At 45.9% G+C, this 19,074-nt stretch overlaps 1 protein-coding gene across 1 annotated transcript in view; it reads right to left on the reverse strand.

The window, feature by feature from the left end:
- LOC147660776 (G patch domain-containing protein 3-like) overlaps positions 1–19,074 on the reverse strand; it is a 106,043-nt gene that overhangs the window by 33,023 nt on the left and 53,946 nt on the right. The window contains exon 2 of the mRNA XM_086951474.1: positions 2,396–2,841. Within this exon, the coding sequence (XP_086807600.1) occupies positions 2,396–2,841 (446 nt within the window). The remainder of the gene's footprint in view (positions 1–2,395; positions 2,842–19,074) is intronic.

A 19,074-nucleotide genomic window follows, 5' to 3' on the forward strand; every position in this document is an offset into this window, starting at 1 on the left:
AAAGTGTAGCACAGGAAATCTAAGCCAGAATAGAGAAGGCGCCATCATACTGCCCACAATAAACCATCATGACACCGCTCAATCACATCAAAAAGTAAACAAGGCAGGGCTTGAGACAACAACACCAGCAGTAAACAAGCGACTGGCCAGAGTAAGAGAAGCATAGATCCAAAATGTGAAATGTCCTAGGTCAGAGTGTGGCATAGGTTTTTTGTACTAACAATGATACATTTAACTCATGGCCATGTGATATGGTGCTAGCATTCAAGTTTCGGAAAATATTCACAGCAAAGAAAGACATTTAAAAACAAATAGACATTAAAACAAGTATCCCAAGCAGAGATCTGGTGTGCATCTAGATTAAAAAAAAGTTGGAAACTTTATGCATCAACCTAGAGGAGGAGCAGCATTTTCTTAAGTTCTGGATTCCACCACAGAAGGAAAATGTAAAGAGCATTATCAGAACTCCCACCAGACTTCCAGCTTGCAGGTCTGTCCCGAATTGGCTAGTGGCTCACAATTAAGTCTCTCTGTATTTACTGAGTTTTACAGGTCAGGACAGAAAACAATGTTTTTACAGTTTGTATTTATTTTCAAATACAGAAAACTGGTCCTTTCCCATGACTCGTCATGCTGGCATTCAACTTCTCCAATACCTGTGCAGATTGACGGCGTGGAGACAAAGAAAAGTGTGACTAAATGCTTTAGAACTAGCTTTGTGTGCCCTTGTTTGTACTAGAACACTGATATTTTCACGAGTGTACGGTTATATAACATTTGGTTACTTTAGAGTGCTAAATCCCTCGCAACAGCCACCAAAGTAGCAATTCACATTTATCAGTTAAATAAACATGGAAATATACTGGGTACGACTTTGTTTGTGAAGCACAAAATAAATATGGTTGCATACTAATACCATGGGCAAAAAATAAACGTGGATACATTCGGACATAAAAGTTCCTAAAAAATAAACTATCATAAAACTGAGCCCCCTATTTACAACTTAAGGGCCCGATTTCGATGCCGGACGGACCAGAGTCTGTCGACATCGATTCAGTACTGAGACCGACCGACCTCCTGTCGGCAGTCCCAACACAGCAATTAGGATAAGACTGAACACTGTTCGATTGCACTCCTGTTCTTTACAATGGGGGCATGTATTCCGACCGGAATGCATGCATGCTCTCATTGTACAGAGAAGAGGTGCAGTTCATCCTTGCACCCAGTGGCAGGCACCTTAAGGTGCCTGCCACTGGGTGCAGAGATCAACAGGGGCGGCCTCCAACCAGAGGCCGTGCACCCATGGGGGCACTGCTGGGGGACCCCAAAGTTGACATCCGACAGCCTTCCTGTGTTGGAAAGGCCAGCAAAGAAAGGCTTTCGGAATCCAACATTGTAATCTCTCGGGCGGAAAGAGACACCCTTGGGATTACTGGAGGCTTTCCGAACTTCCGACGGGCTATCCGAGCCCGTCAGAATCCATTTGGTAATCCGGTTTGGATTCCTTTCCAACCGACTCCATCCCCATGGGTCGATTGAAAATGAATCCGAACAGCTAATTACGATGCCGTAGGAACGGCTCCGACTGAGGGTCGGAGCAGTTTACTACGGCACCGTAATAGGCCCCTTATAGTGATTAGCACAAAACTTCAACTCCCTGGGAAGTTTGGGAATCATGTACGATGCATTTTACCAATGGTGTTTCTGCTATACAACTAAATACCAGTTTATAATGCCTACCCTCTCTCTGCCAAGGCAAAATAAATCAGTAGCCTTCAAAAGGGCTGTGTGACCAGGGGCAGTGGGGGAAACAAAAATCCAGAAAGTCATCAGCCCCAAATCCTGAACCTAAATACAGGTACAGACACATTCTTCTCAAAGATCACTTGTGCTAGGTTTCGAATATTATAGTTACAAGATTTAACCAAGACCTACACCCCTTTGACCCAAAAGATTATTGAAGGTTAAAACGAACCTTGCAGCAAAGTTAGGTATTTACATTTTAGTGCCCGATTGCGTTGTGTTGAGGATTATAACCCAAACTCACTGAATGATTTCTTTCACACCCAACATTGCACTACTATGCCATTTTGCTGTCATCAGACCAAACTTGAATGGTTTTGGCTACCTTACCATTAAACAGTTCATTAACTGCGATGTAATTATGAGCAAACTCTCAAGTCTAACAATTCGCATTACTCAGTTTCATAAAATACTTTGTAATTATATTTTTAAAAAATCCTCGGTTTACTGTGACAGGCTGATTACAGTAGCAAGGACTGAAGTAAGCTGGCCATTCATTATTTCAAGATGTAATGCTACCACGGACACTAGAACCTTAATTTTCACACTTGCTGATAGAAGCATGGACTAAAGACCCTTTGCTGAACCTTACGTCATCGGAATGTGACTCCTCTCCTGCATCGCTCTTCTCGCCCTCCAGGTCAGCTGGTGTGCCATCATGTAATGCTGCCCCAGTGCGGAGGTCCCCATCCGTGGTTCCCGGTGCGTGAGGTATTTCATCCCCCGAGGCAGTGTAGACTCCTTCCTCCTGCTCCACAGTCTCAGAGTCCTGGTAGTCAAAGGGCACTCTGCCGTATCGCCTACTAGTGCCAGTCCGAGGGAACTGAAGCTGCAGTTTGGTGATAAGGCGAGGGGGAAGTCGGCAGGCCTTGATGAACTCTAGGAAAGTCTTTGTGGGGGTCCCAACATTACCCTGAGGCATCAAAGCTGGTGGGTTCAGCTCTGGCATTCTCTTCAGATCCAACTGGGTGAACACTTCGTTCTCTGCCTCCTTGCACTGCAGCTGCTTTTTCGTTTTGTATGGAAACTTGCTGGAATCTAGGAACAGAACAAAAGATGAGCATCTTTTTATGAAAACATGTACGTCTATAAACAAAATTAAACTGGCGAGTCTCATTCCACTACAGGCCTCACAGTCTATACAAAAAAGATTAACCCAGTTTTACATCTTGCTTAGAGGTTTAGCTCTAGGACATTGCAATACACGAACGAGGCCAGCTACACACAAAGTGCGGATTTCTTTTTAGTCCCAAAAGTGGATGACCAGAGCGAAGACAACCACTAAAAGATTTGGGGTATTCTGGCAAAGGATGTCTAGTAGGCTAATACAGCAAGTGTTCGGTGTCTTTGAAGCACTGCAAGGACACAGGACTGTGATAGGAGTGAAAACCACCCTGAAACTAACATTGCATTATAGGTTACGGAATAAAAAAGTCGCGTTTATTATTAAAAAAAAAAAAAAAAAGGTGGGATGTGGATCTAGCCTTATGGCTAGAGCTGTTTACTTTGAAGCTGGGGAACCGGATAGATATTATATATACATATATATACATATATATATATACATATATACATATATATATATACATATATACATATATACACACATATATATATATATATATATATATATATAAAAAATCCTCATTTGTACAACAAACAGTTCTGAGCTTCTGCTCTTCAAAACATCACACATGCTTCTGAAATCGGCGCCACCAAATGCAACAAAAACTATCAAAGAAGTGACGGACACCCATAGGAAAAAAAAGTTATGGAACGCTGCAAACAAAAAGCTAGGTATTTTTAGGTCTTGCCTAGGCAGTTTTTGCGGGGTCTCTTCAAGACATGCTGTATTCAGGTATGGACTAAGTTCTGCCCATTTTCTGCTCATCTTTTCAATTGGGTACATGAGAGAAGGAAGGGGTCAGTGTTTAATTATTCAAATACGGGATGAATCTCAAAAGGACTTCAGAGAATTACTAAAAGAACAAATACATCATATCGCCATCTCATAGCTTTTGTGCATAATGAATTTAATGAACATAGAATCAGGCGGAGGTACAAAACCAATTATATAGCTCCAAAAAGGATTATTCCCAATGATAAATCAGCACAATACAAACATAACTCTTGTTAATCAAAGTTATCTGTATATTATTGAAATTCAGCGTGCTCTCAGTGAAGGAATAGAAAAGGTAATTGGGTAAGATGGGGTGAATGGGTACGTGGGGGACTGGGTAAAGGTGGTGTGACAATAACACAATCACAATACAAAATAAAGAAAGACCTTTACAGTCTAACAAGATCAAAAGTTCCCTAAAACTCTTCACACTTGGGATGGATTCCTCAATTCTAGTTCAATCCCACTGGTGTGAGGTGATGTTGTAGTCTACGTTTCGACCCCGCTTGGTATAAGGGTTATTCTCGCCTCATTCTGGAGTCTTCATCAGGACATTATAAGGTGAGAGCACCTAGAATCAAAACACGTATTTAGTCTAATGGATGGCTATGAGGAAAGCTAACCAAGTAATCGCATATGAGCCTGCTTGATACCTACTTCAAGTGCGGACGGCAGACTAACGACCGTACTGGTCCATTGGTAAGTTCCTTACTAGTTAGCTTGATCTCTAGAAGTGAAAAAGGAAGGTGCCCATTAGTGTATAAGGAGACAGCCCTGAGTAAGAGAGACTTCAAAATGGTTGCATAAGGGGTAAAACTTACTGGGGAGTGTTAGAACCAGTGAAGTTTCGCCGTGTTCTCAAGCTTCTATTAGCTTCCAAACGGCTGGCGTAATTAATATGCCATCTCGGAAATCCCGATTAATCAGGCTGGGTCTAGGAGGAGTTAAAACAAGAGGGAGCGATGAGGGAAAATAACGCAAGATTGCGAGTTAGTCCACACTTGCAAACTGATTTGACAAAATAGGAAAGTTCTGGTGTAGTTAAATCAACGCCCGTTTATGACTACGTCAATGACAAGAAATAATTGCACAAGTTGCATCATTATAAATGCCAAAAAATTGAATGAAATCCTAATTTATACTGAAAAGATCATCAACCCCCTATGAAGGGATTACACACTAGATTAGCTCTAGGGAAAGTTTTTGAATGTGTAACCCTCTTTACAGTAACGGACGGTGCCTGTTATAGATGAGAGCCCACTACATTCACAGCCTATAATGGAATAGCAAAAACATCATGTCTTCATTCGAGTTAACATAGAAAAGCTTAGTGGAGGGCCCTCATTACTAATCGTCCTGAATGTATCAGGGGGGAGCGAAGCGATACGGAAATTGAGTGCCACTGCGACTCGAGTTTTCAATCAACTTGCCCAAACGCTGCATCTTATGTAAACAGCACGTCTTTGCTAGAAATAGGTCTGTGACAGCAAAACGTACTCTCCATTGTCAGCTAAAAATAGGGAAAACGTAGCCAGGCTTCTTCCTACCTCTAGGTATCCACCTCCGCTGTCAGTCACTGCCTTTTGACTAGCTGTGCCCGCACGGCTTCTGCAACTAAATACTTCAGAACACGAGGTGCATCCGCTGGATGCTGCTCGGGGGCTCGTGTCCTAACTGCCAATCAGCTTCTCGGCTTGCCGGGGCCATAAGGGAGCGTCATTAAATGTACTGGTTAGATGCTTTTCGTTATTAACAATCGAATGCCGTTAAATAAGCGGCATCCCTGGTTAAAAGACACTCTTCACAGTGAGTAACACGATATAAACCATGATGCTGGTTATGCTATGTTTTTTTTTTTAAAGAATGATACTTGCCTCTTAGTCATGTCTGGACCCCCGAGGGGAACGCAAAAACACACCTATCTAAGGCATCCATATATCGCTATCTAGATAACATCGTAAAACAGTCTAGTTGGATCGCAACCATCACAATAAATAAAAATGCTGCCTTGAATACATAACACAAAGCATGTTATGGCATGAATTCATGTGATCGTGTTAACGATATATAAATGATTCATTATTCAAAACAGTTGCATATTTAAACATCTCTATCACTTGACACACATTAAGGGACTACAATAGCCACATTTCCTTACATAATAGTCACTAACACAGTATGTAGACACATGTTTTTTTAAGATGCCCCTGCTTGCCTAAACGTTATATAATCCGGGGTATTATGACTAAGACATACAGCATGGTAAATTAACACAAGACACTACTCCAGACATTGTATTGTTATTTGTTCTAAATGCAGTCCAAGGCATCAGCAAAGTGGATAATTAAGTAGCTGAAATGCCCTAACAACATACTAGATTACGGAAAGGTTAATTATCAATGCAGATCACTCGAGTTCACTCTTAGACTATTCTGGTTCAAGACAAGCCATCTGTGCATACGTAGCATCTAATTCATTGAGTCCATTGCGGACTGTATCAAAGAAATGCATCCATTTACACTCCCTGATATTCATTGCTGAACTCATGTTACCACCCCGAGGACCTAGAGTAATTTTCTCAATAACCAACCATTTCATGGATTCAGGTGTGTGGTTGTTTGTTGTATAATGCTCTACTAAGGGAGCCCCCTTGCGTGTTGCATCTGATCCTACTAGTGTGTTGCAGAATGCGATTTTTCACCTTTTGCTTGGTTTGGCCGATGTACATAAAGCCACAGGGGCAGATGATGGCATATATTACCTCACTTGTATTACAGTTGGTGAATGATTTCAATGTTATTGTCTTATCGTTGTGTGATAGTGTTTTGGTTTCATAGCATGTAGAGAAAGCTTTGCATTTAGTACATTTGAAGTGCCCTAACACTCCAGGAAGGTTCCATAGATCTTGGATAGTAGGATTTGGTGGAGTGTCCAAGAGGGATCGAACTACAATGTCTCTAATGTTTTTCGCCTTCTTGAAAGCATGCATCGGTGGTTTGGGCATCTCGATATTTTCTCCGACTATATTCCAATGTTTATTAATTATCTTCCAGATCTCGTTACTTTTCGTGCAGTGGGTTATCACGCAGATCATCCTGTCTTCCATCGACCTGCGTTCTCTAGGTGTAAGTAATGCTTCTCTATCACTGTTCCAAGCCCGTTTCCTAGCCCTTCTGATAGTCTCCTTGGATACCCTCTTTCCAGTGTAGTGTAGTTCCTATTTTCCCAATAGGCCCTGCGCATTGGAATAACAAACAGCAGTGTAGACGTAGGAGTGCGGTCTTCTAGGTCTCTACTGACTATGTTAGATTTAATTTAGGTTTGCGCCAGCTAGCTCAGAGGTCACTGGAAACTTTCTTGACTGAATAGGAAGTGATCAGCTTCCCTGGCTCAGACAAGAAGGGATTCAGCTTCCGAAAACCGCATTAAAATTACACCTTTGCTCCTCAGAATAAGAGTCAACCTCTAGAGTCGTGTGAAACAATAGACAGCTATTTCACTCAGTCAGTTGTGCAGAATTACTTTCACCAGGATGCAGAGAATAGAGAGACGGGCGTTCAATAAAAGATATTATTTATTGAGCAGTCTTCCTTCTCATGCAAGAGAAATGAATTGCCACAATTGCAAGACTTGTTATTATAAAAAGTGCGTACAGTAAAAGGAGTATTACGAAATAATACTGTAAAAGCATTGATATGGTTTCTTAGCCATACAATAGTTAAAATGAATAAAATATATACAGTCATATATACATATGGCTAACATCCTCAACTGGTGCTTCTAACTACGCCTACCCCGGTGTACCTGATTTAAGCCTAATACCTGGGAGGGAGTAAGTGAGTAGCAGTTTAAGTTAAGTTGGTTTTGCCAAGGGTTTGCTTCAAGAATTCTCTTTAAGGGTTTAGTCAACACCGTACCTCTGGAATAGAATGCTGGAGGTCTGGTATCTCCTCTCAGGACTCGATATTCCAGTTACCCGCAAGGGTAGTCTGGAAACGCCGGAGCTGGATTTTCTCGGCAGGAGAAAAGACAGCGTCTTTCTCAGCGCGTCAAGGAGGAGGAGGGGCAGCGTCCGTGGGCTTCTCGCATCTGCTGGGCTCTGCAAGGGACAGCTGTTCTGCTCCTGCATTCACCACCACCATCGTGTTTGCTTAAGGCAACGTCGGTATTATTTATACCTAAGTTTATACCAAGTGTTCCTATCGTTGTTGGTATCGCCCAGACGACGCGGAGTGGTACCCCAGGAGTAAGAGTTTTACAAAAGGAAACTTGCTTATAAACCTTGCAGCTGCTAGGCCACAAGATGGCTTGCCAGGGTCTTTCAGATTGATGTGTCCAACACATAGTGCAGTGGCAAATATAACATAGCCCTGATGAATCTGCATAAAGTCTTGAGGCAGAGAAACATGTTGGCATCTAACAGTGGTATGCATGAATAGCAACCTACACTGTTTTTTACTTTGACTGGATTCACTGAGTGAAAGAATAAAGTTGTTGTGAAGAGTGTGAATCCTATCAATTTTATTACTTTTTTCACCACATTGTGAGGTGTGATATATTCCTGCACTTCACATTTTGCACCTTTACTGTTACTTAACTTCCTTTCTGTTGGACACTCTTTTCTTCTGTTAAGAGCGTAATGAATGTCAATGATGACAACAATGGACTTCACTGGTGAGTACCTATCAGTGGTCCGCATGGTGGTACATCTGTTACGCTCGCCTTACTTTTTTCACTTCTTGAGGGTTGTATGATTGGGACCGCAACTCTTTATCCCATCATATACTGGAATACTGTCAACAAAAAGTGTGAGAATAGGTTTTTAAGGATCACACATATGAATACTACAAAATAGAGTACACGGAATGTTATGTAGAAAACTACAAACCTCTAAACAGGACTACATTGAGGAGATACAATATATTAAGATCTCCGAAGTCCTAGGACCCTGGTCTTTTTGTGGACTACTGATTTGAGTGGAGGGCCACCAGGGTTCTGTTTCCCTCTTTGCTCCATAGTGTTTTTTGTGGGAATAAATAGGTACCAAAATACACTCCCACCTTCACCACAATTGCTCTTGGACACTCTGCAACCGCCACCCTTGGGTGGAAGGCTAAAATCAAACAGGTCACAACATTGCTTGACTCATGCCATTCGGGAATGCTATCCTCACGACTCGGATTTGACAAATGGGACTGGATAGGCTTCACGAAGGTAGGCGATTTATAGGTGGGATGCAAGGTGATTCGGTTCAGCGATCTCCAACAGGATTATCAATTACACAATCGAGAAACATTTAGATAACTCCAAGCCCGCAGTGCATTGCAAAAAGCTATACCTAAAGATACAGACCTATCGTTCTCCTCGCCTTTAGAGGACAGATTGTTAGATAATTATCTCCTCGAAAAGGCAATTTCGTTAACTTATCGTAAAATACTAAATAACAACGGGTTCTCTGGGGAAGACACGTCCAAAATGGGTGGATGATGTTTGGGACATTAGTGATGACGACTGGCAGGAGGCCCTGGCTTGCCGCCGCAAGGTCGCAATTCGTTCCCTATTCAAACTTATCCAACTTAAACTGCTACACAGAGCTTATTACACCAGTTCAGTGTTTGTCAAAATAGGTATTGTAGGCTCCTCAAACTGTCCTAGAGGGTGTGGTCAACCCGGGACCTCTATACATCAGTGGTGAGATTGCCAGATTCTCCGAACATACTGGGGAAAATCACTTCAGCGATGTCTATAATTTGCCACAAAGCTATGGAGGCTTCACTCCGCCTCTGTCTTCTTAACATTTGGGAGGCCACCGATTTGTCTAGGACTTAGAGAATCTGGTGTAGTGAAGCCAGGGTCCTGCTTGCGCTCATTGCTTTGTTAGCATAGGCTTATTAGAAGTTTAATCGCCATTTTATCTTTTTGCTGCTTTTGCACACAACACTACATGTTGTAAGTTAGGCTGCGTGAAATTCTTCACATGAGAATGGCTTGTTTTCAACATCCCTAGACTTACATTTCGACCTTAGTCTGCACAGTGAGTGCTGAAGCCTCCAAGGTTATCATAACAATGTTAGGTGTTGTTCGGGCTGATCCACTCATGCTCTAGACACAACATGCATGCAGCTGCAGATAGCTGGAATTCTGGCTCCTTTAATATTGCACTGCATGCATGATTTAGACACTTGGAGAAAACCTCTTTGAAAATCTGAAAATCTGTTTCCAGAGAGACAGCTTTTTGCAGATCCTGATGAGTCATCTTTACTGATCTTGGAGATATGATGTTCTCCATTCAAGCCGAAGAGACCTAATATTATATAAAACATAGCTCCTAGCTAGGGAGGGTGGCATACAAGGCACTATAGGACCCGTTTCCACTATCATTATAGTATGATTTCTCCTTTCGTGTTTTATTGAATTGTAACAATGCTGATTGTATTATTTTTAACAATATGCCTGCTTATGTTAGCAAAAATACTGCATCTTAGAGCACGTCGTTAAAATAAACATTTTTATTTTTTTTTATAACTTTTTATTGGTACAAACTTACATTGTGGTCATTACATACAGGTGATCTTTCCTTGTTTGTGGTACATTTCCGGGATTGTACACAAATATCACAACCGTTAGATGTTAGAGAGGGTCGTGTTACATATCAAATTAGGGATTTAGTGATTCATCAATGGAAGGGATCAAAGGGGGCTCACAAATATTGCCGCGGTACACATTCCATTTTGTCCATATTGCAATCCAATTCCGTGGGCAACCCCGGACAACATACATTGTTTTTTCTTGAAGCATGTTCCAGTCCATATCTTTTTCCCATGCACTAATCGTTGGTGGTGTTACTGCCCCCCATAGGCGTGCAAAGCTACATTTCGCTATGGTTTGACCAAGCATCGCCCAGATTCTACCCTTTGCCGTCAGGTCTGTCGGTTCCCAGATGTGTTTAAAAGACACCTTTTGGCTTCAAGCGGCATTTCTACCCCCCAGACTATGCTCATGCATTCATGCACCTGCTTCCAGTAAGCTTGTATCAATGGGCACTCCCAGAGTATATGCATATATGTCCCTTCAGAACCACATTGTCTCCTACAGGATTGATTTTCACTCTTGCCCATCAGGACCAATCGAGTACAAGAGGTATACTCTGTGCAGTATTTTCAGTTAAATCAGCCTCAGTTTCACTGATATAGCCACTTCCCTGGGGGAGGAGAGCGCCTCCCTCCACTCCTCATCATCTATCTCCAGACCGCCTGCTTCCATTTTCCCTTCAGATCCACCAGGGGGCCAGGGGTGTAATGTATAAGTTTCTTGTATGTGAGAGATATGGCCTTTTCTGGCAGATTGCCGTCGAGCAGCCTATTCTCGAGTGGGGAGGACTCCGGAAGGGACGTCCCTGTTGGGATGTGTGTCTGAAGAGAATGCCTAACCTGCGCATACCTGAAGAACTCCAAGTGTGCTAGTTCGCAAGTCAGCTGCAGTGAGGCAAACAACAACATGCCATCCGGCTCCCAAAGGTCCTTTATGCGGGAGATCCCGATCAGGTCCCATTTGTTGTACACCTTAGATCGACCCAGCATGCCCAGTCGTTCAGAAACCCAGAGTGGGGTAGCCAGTCTGAGTTTATCAGCCCATCCCAGATTACAGCTTACAATATGCCAGAGTTGGACAGAGTGTATTGTGGGCCCTGTGAGGGGGTATTTATTAGGTTTGGAATAGAGCACCACCTCGAAGTTCCCATTCGGAAGGAGTCACTTATCCATCCCGTAGCCGGAGTCGTCGCCACTACAGTATGTACCTTGATTGATGGCAGAGAGGTGTGCTGCCAGTAGTATTTCTGGATGTCCGGAAGTGCTATCCCTCCATCATACCAGCCAAGTGTCAGTTTATGGAGCGAGATATGAGGAGTCCCGACCCGTAGTAGGTCCCTCTGGGTGGCTTAGATTTCTTTGAAATATTTATGTGGGACTAGGTCTGGGTAGTTCTGGAGGGCATACAGGAAACGCAGTAATGTCATCATCTTAAAAAGAGCCTCCCGTCCCAGAAGGGACAAAGGGAGCTTCTTCCATGTTGTGTGCAGTGTCACGTTTAAACCTTTGCAGGGGAGGTTGGAGATTCCTCTCATAGCAGGCTGTCAGGTCTGTGGAGATGAAGACACCGAGATATGTGAAACCCTCCGTGGCTGTTTGAATTGGGCAATAACGTTGAATACAGGGGGTTTTGCCATGTAAAACGTAGAGCAACGATTTCCCCCAGTTAATGCTGTAGCCAGAGTTTCTCCCAAAACTGGTGAAGATGTCAAAAGCCACTCTCAGCGACTTATAAGGGGAAGCGAGATATAAGAGGATGTTGTCGGCGTAAAACGAGATCCGATCCTGGCATCCCTCGGCCCATTTGAGTCCCCGTATCTAGGGATCTTGCCGTATACAAGCTACGAGTGGTTCGAGGGAGAGGGCAAAGAGCAGGGGGAACAAGGGGCAGAACTGTCGTGCCCCTCTTTCCAGGTTGAACACCTCAGATATTTTGTTGTTGACGACTACTTGGGCCAGTGGTTCCGTATAGAGGAGCCGTACCCACCGGATAAAATTAGGGCCGAAGCCCAACTTTTTGAGGACCGCCATCAGGTAGGTCCATTCAAGTGTGTTGAATACCATTGTGGTGTCAAACGGGACCACCAATGCGTCCTCCTGAATCGTGTGGCAGCGTCCCAACACACCATGGAGTCGTCTTAGGTTCAGTGCGGTGTTGCGGTGTGGCATAAAGCCCGATTGGTCTGGTTGGATTAGTTCGGTTATTATCGGTTTGAGCCTGTTTGCAAGAAGTTTTGCACGGATTTTTAGGTCTCGCCTGTCGATGCGCATGCGCATCGAGCAAGGCGAGACTATAGCGAGTTATCCACACTTTATCTGCACTGCAAGGAATCGTGGCGATTCCTTGCAGTGCCCGTGACTTTTAAGGTCAATGCGCATGCGCATTAAGCTTATGCGCATGCGCATTGACCTTAAAAGTCACGGGCGCGTGCACGTCCGTGTTTGTTTACCCTTGCCTACTCTCTCTCTCCCCTCTCCGCCCCCGTTCCGCCCCCTCCCCTTCCCGCCGTGTCGCATTTCTCCTCCCCCCTCCTCTCCTCCCCTGCCTGCCTGCCGCATTTCTCCTCCCCCTCCCCTCTCTCCCCTCCGTCTCGTTTCACACACACCCTCTCCCCCGCTCCGCCCCCTCCCCGCCAACACCGCCTCGCGAGCTCGTCATTCCAAACCCACCCTCCCCCGCCTGACCCCAGCGCATTTCTCCTCCCCCTCATTGCTCCTACTACAAGCCTTTTCTAATGGATCATCAGAATCACGTTTGCGACTACTTCTTTCTACGGTGTCGTGCATATTTTCACAGCAGGAGTCTAGCTTCGTTCTGTACAGCGTTATATTTCCCCTGTCCCAGGCTCACTCCTCTGCGGGACGTGGGCGTGTTTCCAGCTGAAAGCGGGCTGGGCTGCCAAGGTACGGGGAACAAGCGCTCCCTGGCACCACATATTGCGATCAGCTGGTATCCCTTTTCCTCCAGAACATGCAGTGACTCTACGCATTGGCTGCAGTTAGATTACCTTTAAGGGCACGATTACCGATGTCGAACATAGACGGCCAGCCATCTTGAGAAGCTATTCTAAACGTAATTGAAAGATTGAGAAAACATCAAAACACGGCTTGGCTAATTCAATTCCTTTCTTAATTAGTGTTGTGTGTATAGGCTACTTTTTATTTATTTTCGGGAGTATCGTTTTTTTGTTGACAAGATTATGTATCTCGGATTACATCATAAAATGTTATTCCGGTCTAGCCACAATAGAGAACCGCATTACACATCTTCCGAGACTTTCTTTTACTTTTAGGTGGTTTTGAATCGGCCCCATTAAAACGGTTAGGCTTTTCACGTAGGCATAGACAGTCGCCATATTTGAGTAGATACGTTTGCCAATAGTTGTCTATCAAGTACTGTATGCAGTTTCTAGTGCTAAGGACGCTGCGCAGCACAAAGTGCATGTTTTCATTATACTCTGAAATGAAGCTTTTATAGAAAGGACGCGCAAGCGATTAAAGTCTGTTTCAAAGCACACTCAACAAAAACGGTCGCCTTGAATACTGTCGTTGGACGGGACCTCTGATTGTGTTCTGTAGTTGCTCTCATGTCCTAGACGCCTAAAGGCATGCTTGACGTTTTTAACCTCCAGCACTTTGCATGATGGGATGTTGAGTCCAGGCTTGCAAGTGTAAAAGCGAAACTGCAAGCCCCAAAATGCAGTTTGCGATCGTCTTGGAATCGGGACAGGCTGACGGCGCAGCAGATGGCGTGGGGCCACTAGACAGTTGGTCATGCTGAATCTAGTGTGCCCGCCTCCCATGGAGGCTGCCATTATGCCTTTTCTCTGGTGCTCTCGAGTCGTCTGCTCCGACCTGCCCCTTCCTCTGGGCCCTGGCACTCGGCGCAACCACGTTCTCCGCCTTTTACTCTTCCAGGCAGTTGCAGCCGTTGTCCCAGAGCACTCCTGTTTTGAGTGGGTGGTCGGTAACTTGATGCCCAGTTGTATAGAAGGGATGTGTTAGTAGGCACTGACTCATTTCCTGGAGTTTCATTAACAGAAGCCGAGAGGAGCTCCGCCCTGCTGTCGCCTCCCAGCTCCTTCTCTCTCTCTCCTCCAAAGGGGGTTATTAGAGCCAGTCTCTCGCTTTCCTGCCTCACTGTGAGTTGGCCTGGCAACAGGGCAGGGAGGAATGCTAGGGCTTTTGTCGGAGTTGACACTTTGGCAGGCTGCAGCAGGGTAAGCGTTTCATTACTTACACCTTATTCTTACTCATTCATGAACAGGGTGGAATTGCGGGCTCAATATGAGCAGGGTCGGTTTACCTGGGCTGTGGGGGATGAGTGTGAATTATTTGCCACGGTAGCCCGGCGGTTTTAAATGAGGAACCACATCTTTATCAATAACACACCTTTTTCTTTCTGCACAAACAAATTATTTGTCGCGCCGCCAAGCTATAAGGTGCGTATACTTTGAAGGGTCTCCGATTTTAAAGCTATGGATTTTTATATTGGAATACTCTGGTGCGAGTTTACTTTTCCCTTCAAGATAGGAAAGTCTGTACTCTGATAGAGCGCCTTGATGCGAGAGTCTGGAGAGGGACGTCATGTCCTGCTGCCACTACATTGTCTACACCGCTGAATGAACCCTCACTCACCCTCACTCACCCTCACTCACCCTCACTCACCCTCACTCACCCTCACTCACCCTCAACCCCCCACCCTCACCCACCCTCACCCTCACTCACCCTCAACCCCTCACCCTCTCACCCTCAACCCCTCACCCTCACTCACCCTCTCACCCTCAACCCCTCACCCTCACTCACCCTCAACCCCTCACCCTCAACCCCTCACCCTCACTCACCCTCAACCCCTCACCCTCAACCCCTCACCCTCACTCACCCTCAACCCCTCACCCTCAACCCCTCACCCTCACTCACCCTCAACCCCTCACCCTCAACCCCTCACCCTCACTCACCCTCAACCCCTCACCCTCACTCACCCTCAACCCCTCACCCTCACTCACTCACCCTCACTTACCCTCAACCCTTCACCCTCAACCCTTCACCCTCACTCACCCTCACTCACCCTCACTCACCCTCACTCACCCTCACTCACCCTCACTCACCCTCACTCACCCTCACTCACCCTCACTCACCCTCACTCACCCTCAACCCCTCACCCCCTCACCCTCAACCCCTCACCCTCACTCACCCTCAACCCTTCACCCTCAACCCTTCACCCTCACTCACCCTCACTCACCCTCACTCACCCTCACTCACCCTCACTCACCCTCACTCACCCTCACTCACCCTCAACCCCTCACCCCCTCACCCTCAACCCCTCACCCTCACTCACCCTCTCACCCTCAACCCCTCACCCTCACTCACCCTCAACCCCTCACCCTCACTCACCCTCAACCCCTCACCCTCACTCACCCTCAACCCCTCACCCTCACTCACCCTCAACCCCTCACCCTCACTCACCCTCAACCCCTCACCCTCACTCACCCTCAACCCCTCACCCTCAACCCCTCACCCTCAACCCCTCACCCTCACCCTCAACCCCTCACCCTCAACCCCTCACCCTCAACCCCTCACCCCCTCACCCTCAACCCCTCACCCTCAACCCCTCACCCTCACCCTCACTCACCCTCAACCCCTCACCCTCACCCACCCTCACCCACCCTCAACCCCTCACCCTAACTCACCCTCACTCACCCTCACTCACCCTCACTCACCCTCACTCACCCTCACTCACCCTCACTCACCCTCACTCACCCTCACTCACCCTCACTCACCCTCACTCACCCTCACCCACCCTCACCCACCCTCACTCACCCTCCCTCACCCACCCTCACTCACCCTCCCTCCCTCACCCTCCCTCACTCACCCTCCCTCCCTCACTCACCCTCACCCTCACTCACCCTCACTCACCCTCACTCACCCTCACTCACCCTCACTCACCCTCACTCACCCTCACTCACCCTCACTCACCCTCACTCACCCTCAACCCCTCACTCACCCTCACTCACCCTCAACCCCTCACTCACCCTCAACCCCTCACCCTCACTCACCCTCAACCCCTCACCCTCACTCACCCTCAACCCCTCAGCCTCACCCTCACCCTCACTCACCCTCAACCCCTCACCCTCACTCACCCTCAACCTCATGCTAAAGATTTACAAAAAAAACCATTAACAATTCTAAAAGCACTAACTCTAATGCTGCGAGACCTATTGCATTTCTAATGCTTGTTGGGTTTGGTGTTTAACAGTGAGATTGGCATATAAGAGGCGCATACCTTTCTGGGTTTCCCCTCTTTCGGAATGGCCACCAATGTGGCAATGAGTTGATCCCTCAGCAGTATTCCCACGTCTTTGCTATCCTCAAACATACGTTTCAGGTATGGGGCAAGGCCATCGGGTTTGAGCTTGTATAGCTCAATAGGCAAACCGTTTGATCCCAGTGCTTTGCCGGGTTGGAGGTCCCAGATGGCTGTGGCCAGCTCCTCCTCCGTGAGCGCACCCTCCAGTTCCTCTCGGTCAGAATCCGAGAGGGTTGGTAGACTGATGTCTGCTAATAACGCAGAAGAATCTTCCTCGGGGAGCTCTGATCCCCTATGGTAAACACGTTTAAAATGCGCGGCGAACTCACAGACTATCTCCTGAGGTTTCGTTAAAAAGGTGCCAGTACTGTCTTTAATCTCCACCACCACTCTTTGCGTCCTCTCTTTTTTGTCTAGCCAGGCTATCATTTTGCCCGCTTCATCCCCTTGGTCATATAACCGCCTGTCCCTGGTCCTCGCAAGGTTTTTAGCGGCTTCAGTCGCCAATTCCTTATATTCGGCCACCTTGATCTGCACCTGGTGGAGAGCAACCTAGTCTCCATCTGCGTGTGCGGCCTTCTCAAATAGGTCGCGCTCGATGGTGAGCATTTGTTTTTCTTTCTCTTTGCGTTGCCCGGCTATGGCTGAGAGGGCGTTACCCCTCTGCACCGTTTTGAACGCCTCCCAAAGAGTGGTAGTGGACTCTACTGTCCCTTTGTTTTCCTGGAAGTACTGACCAATCATGCGGGTTATCAGTTTTGGTCTCTGGGTTGTGGAGAAGCCAGGGGTTTATAGGCGCAATACAGCCTACCTTTTTTGCCCATACGGGGGAGTGGTCCGATATGCCCTGTACTAGGTACTTTATCTCCTGAATGGCGGTGTCGTGTTGCAAAGGCATAAGTATGTGATCTATCCTGGAGAGGGTGCGGTGTGGGCTAGAAAAGAATGTATAGTGTTGGAGGTCTAGATGACGTGTACGCCACAAATCTGTTAGGCCGAATGCTTCCAGGAGTTTGGAAAGCCACATGTGCCGTGTAGGGATGTCTCGGGCGGGTGTCTGTAAAGCCTACCCGAAACTACCATGTTAAAGTCCCCACCTAGTAGGAGTTGCCCCTCAGGAAGGGAAAGGAAAAGCCTGCCCAGTGTCATGATTCCACAGTCGCTGCTCCTTCCATTTAAATAATCCAGAGTTAAACCCTCCACAAGGAATAATCCAAGACCTTCTCCTTTCATGAAACCCACCCCTGTCCCGTGCATCCAGCACTCCAGTTATGTCCGTGTAAATTGTTTATTCAGTGATATGTGTTTTATTGAGAACTTGCCAATGCTTGTTTGAATATTTACATTTCGTATTTGCTGATAGAACACAGGTTTTAAACTGAAGTGATCATGCCATCGACTAAAGTTTCTAGAAAAGAACTTAGTACTATGATTTGGGCATTCTGTGCAGATTATGGGCAAGATCGGCAAAACAGAAAGAAAGAGACGCGTTTAGAAATTGCACGTGTTCGTGTGAAATGCTCTCGCGCTGTGTGTTGTTCAACACAGCGTGAGGGCAAAGTTAACGCGTACGGCTTCAAGGACGTCCCGGGGTGTGGCAGGACTATAAAAGCGACACCCGGGATTCTAGAAGGTGCTTAGTCTTCCAGTTGCCTCCGAGGAACATCGCGTCAGAGGAATAATAGTCGGAGATCCCAGAAACGGAATCCAGCCCAGAGTTTTCGGTTTTCTGAAAATCGTCATGCATCTGTTTTCAACAAAAAGAAGGAGCTAAGTAACACTTCTTTTGAGAAAGGCGCCCAACGCTAGCAAAAGACTAATTTTTGGACACTCTTTAAAAAAGGGAACTTGGACATCTAGAAACTATGATGTTTTAGTAATTTCAGCGCTATTTAGAAACCATGATGTTTTAGAATGTTTACTAAATTCTTTATTCCAAAGTGAGAAGTCGTTTGAGCAACAAGTGGAGAATGTTAAGTGAGTAGATTTTAAGGTAGTTTTGATTAGGTTGTATTAACAAATTTAAAGGAATGTGCAAATGATTTATACTGTTGTTTTATGCAGAACAATCTTACATTCGACAAAGATCTGGGGGCGGACAGTTCAACCACCTTCGAACGCAAAAGAACAACATCTCCTCAACCAGACCTCAAAAGACGACGACTTCCAGGACGCGAAGCCAAGTCTAGTAGATCGCAGGTAGGAGCTTAAAGACTTGACATTAGAACAAAGTAGAAAGAGCTTTAAAAGTAAAAACAAAAAAGGATAAAGTCGCAGGTCGACTACAAGAACATAATAGCGTCAGATTCCGGCCTCTCTCCCTGACTGCTATCCATCACCCTAGTGTTAAAATAAAGGTAGGGTTTCTGGGAGTTTGGCTCATAGCGTCTCTCCAAAACCGATCCAGCACCTTACAGGTAAGAGATTGTGAGAACACAGGTAAGAGTGCTTGATCTACCTGACACCCAGTTCTT

The sequence above is a fragment of the Lissotriton vulgaris genome, unplaced genomic scaffold, assembly GCF_964263255.1.
Source record: "Lissotriton vulgaris unplaced genomic scaffold, aLisVul1.2 SCAFFOLD_1014, whole genome shotgun sequence".
NCBI classification, from domain to species: Eukaryota; Metazoa; Chordata; class Amphibia; order Caudata; family Salamandridae; genus Lissotriton; species Lissotriton vulgaris.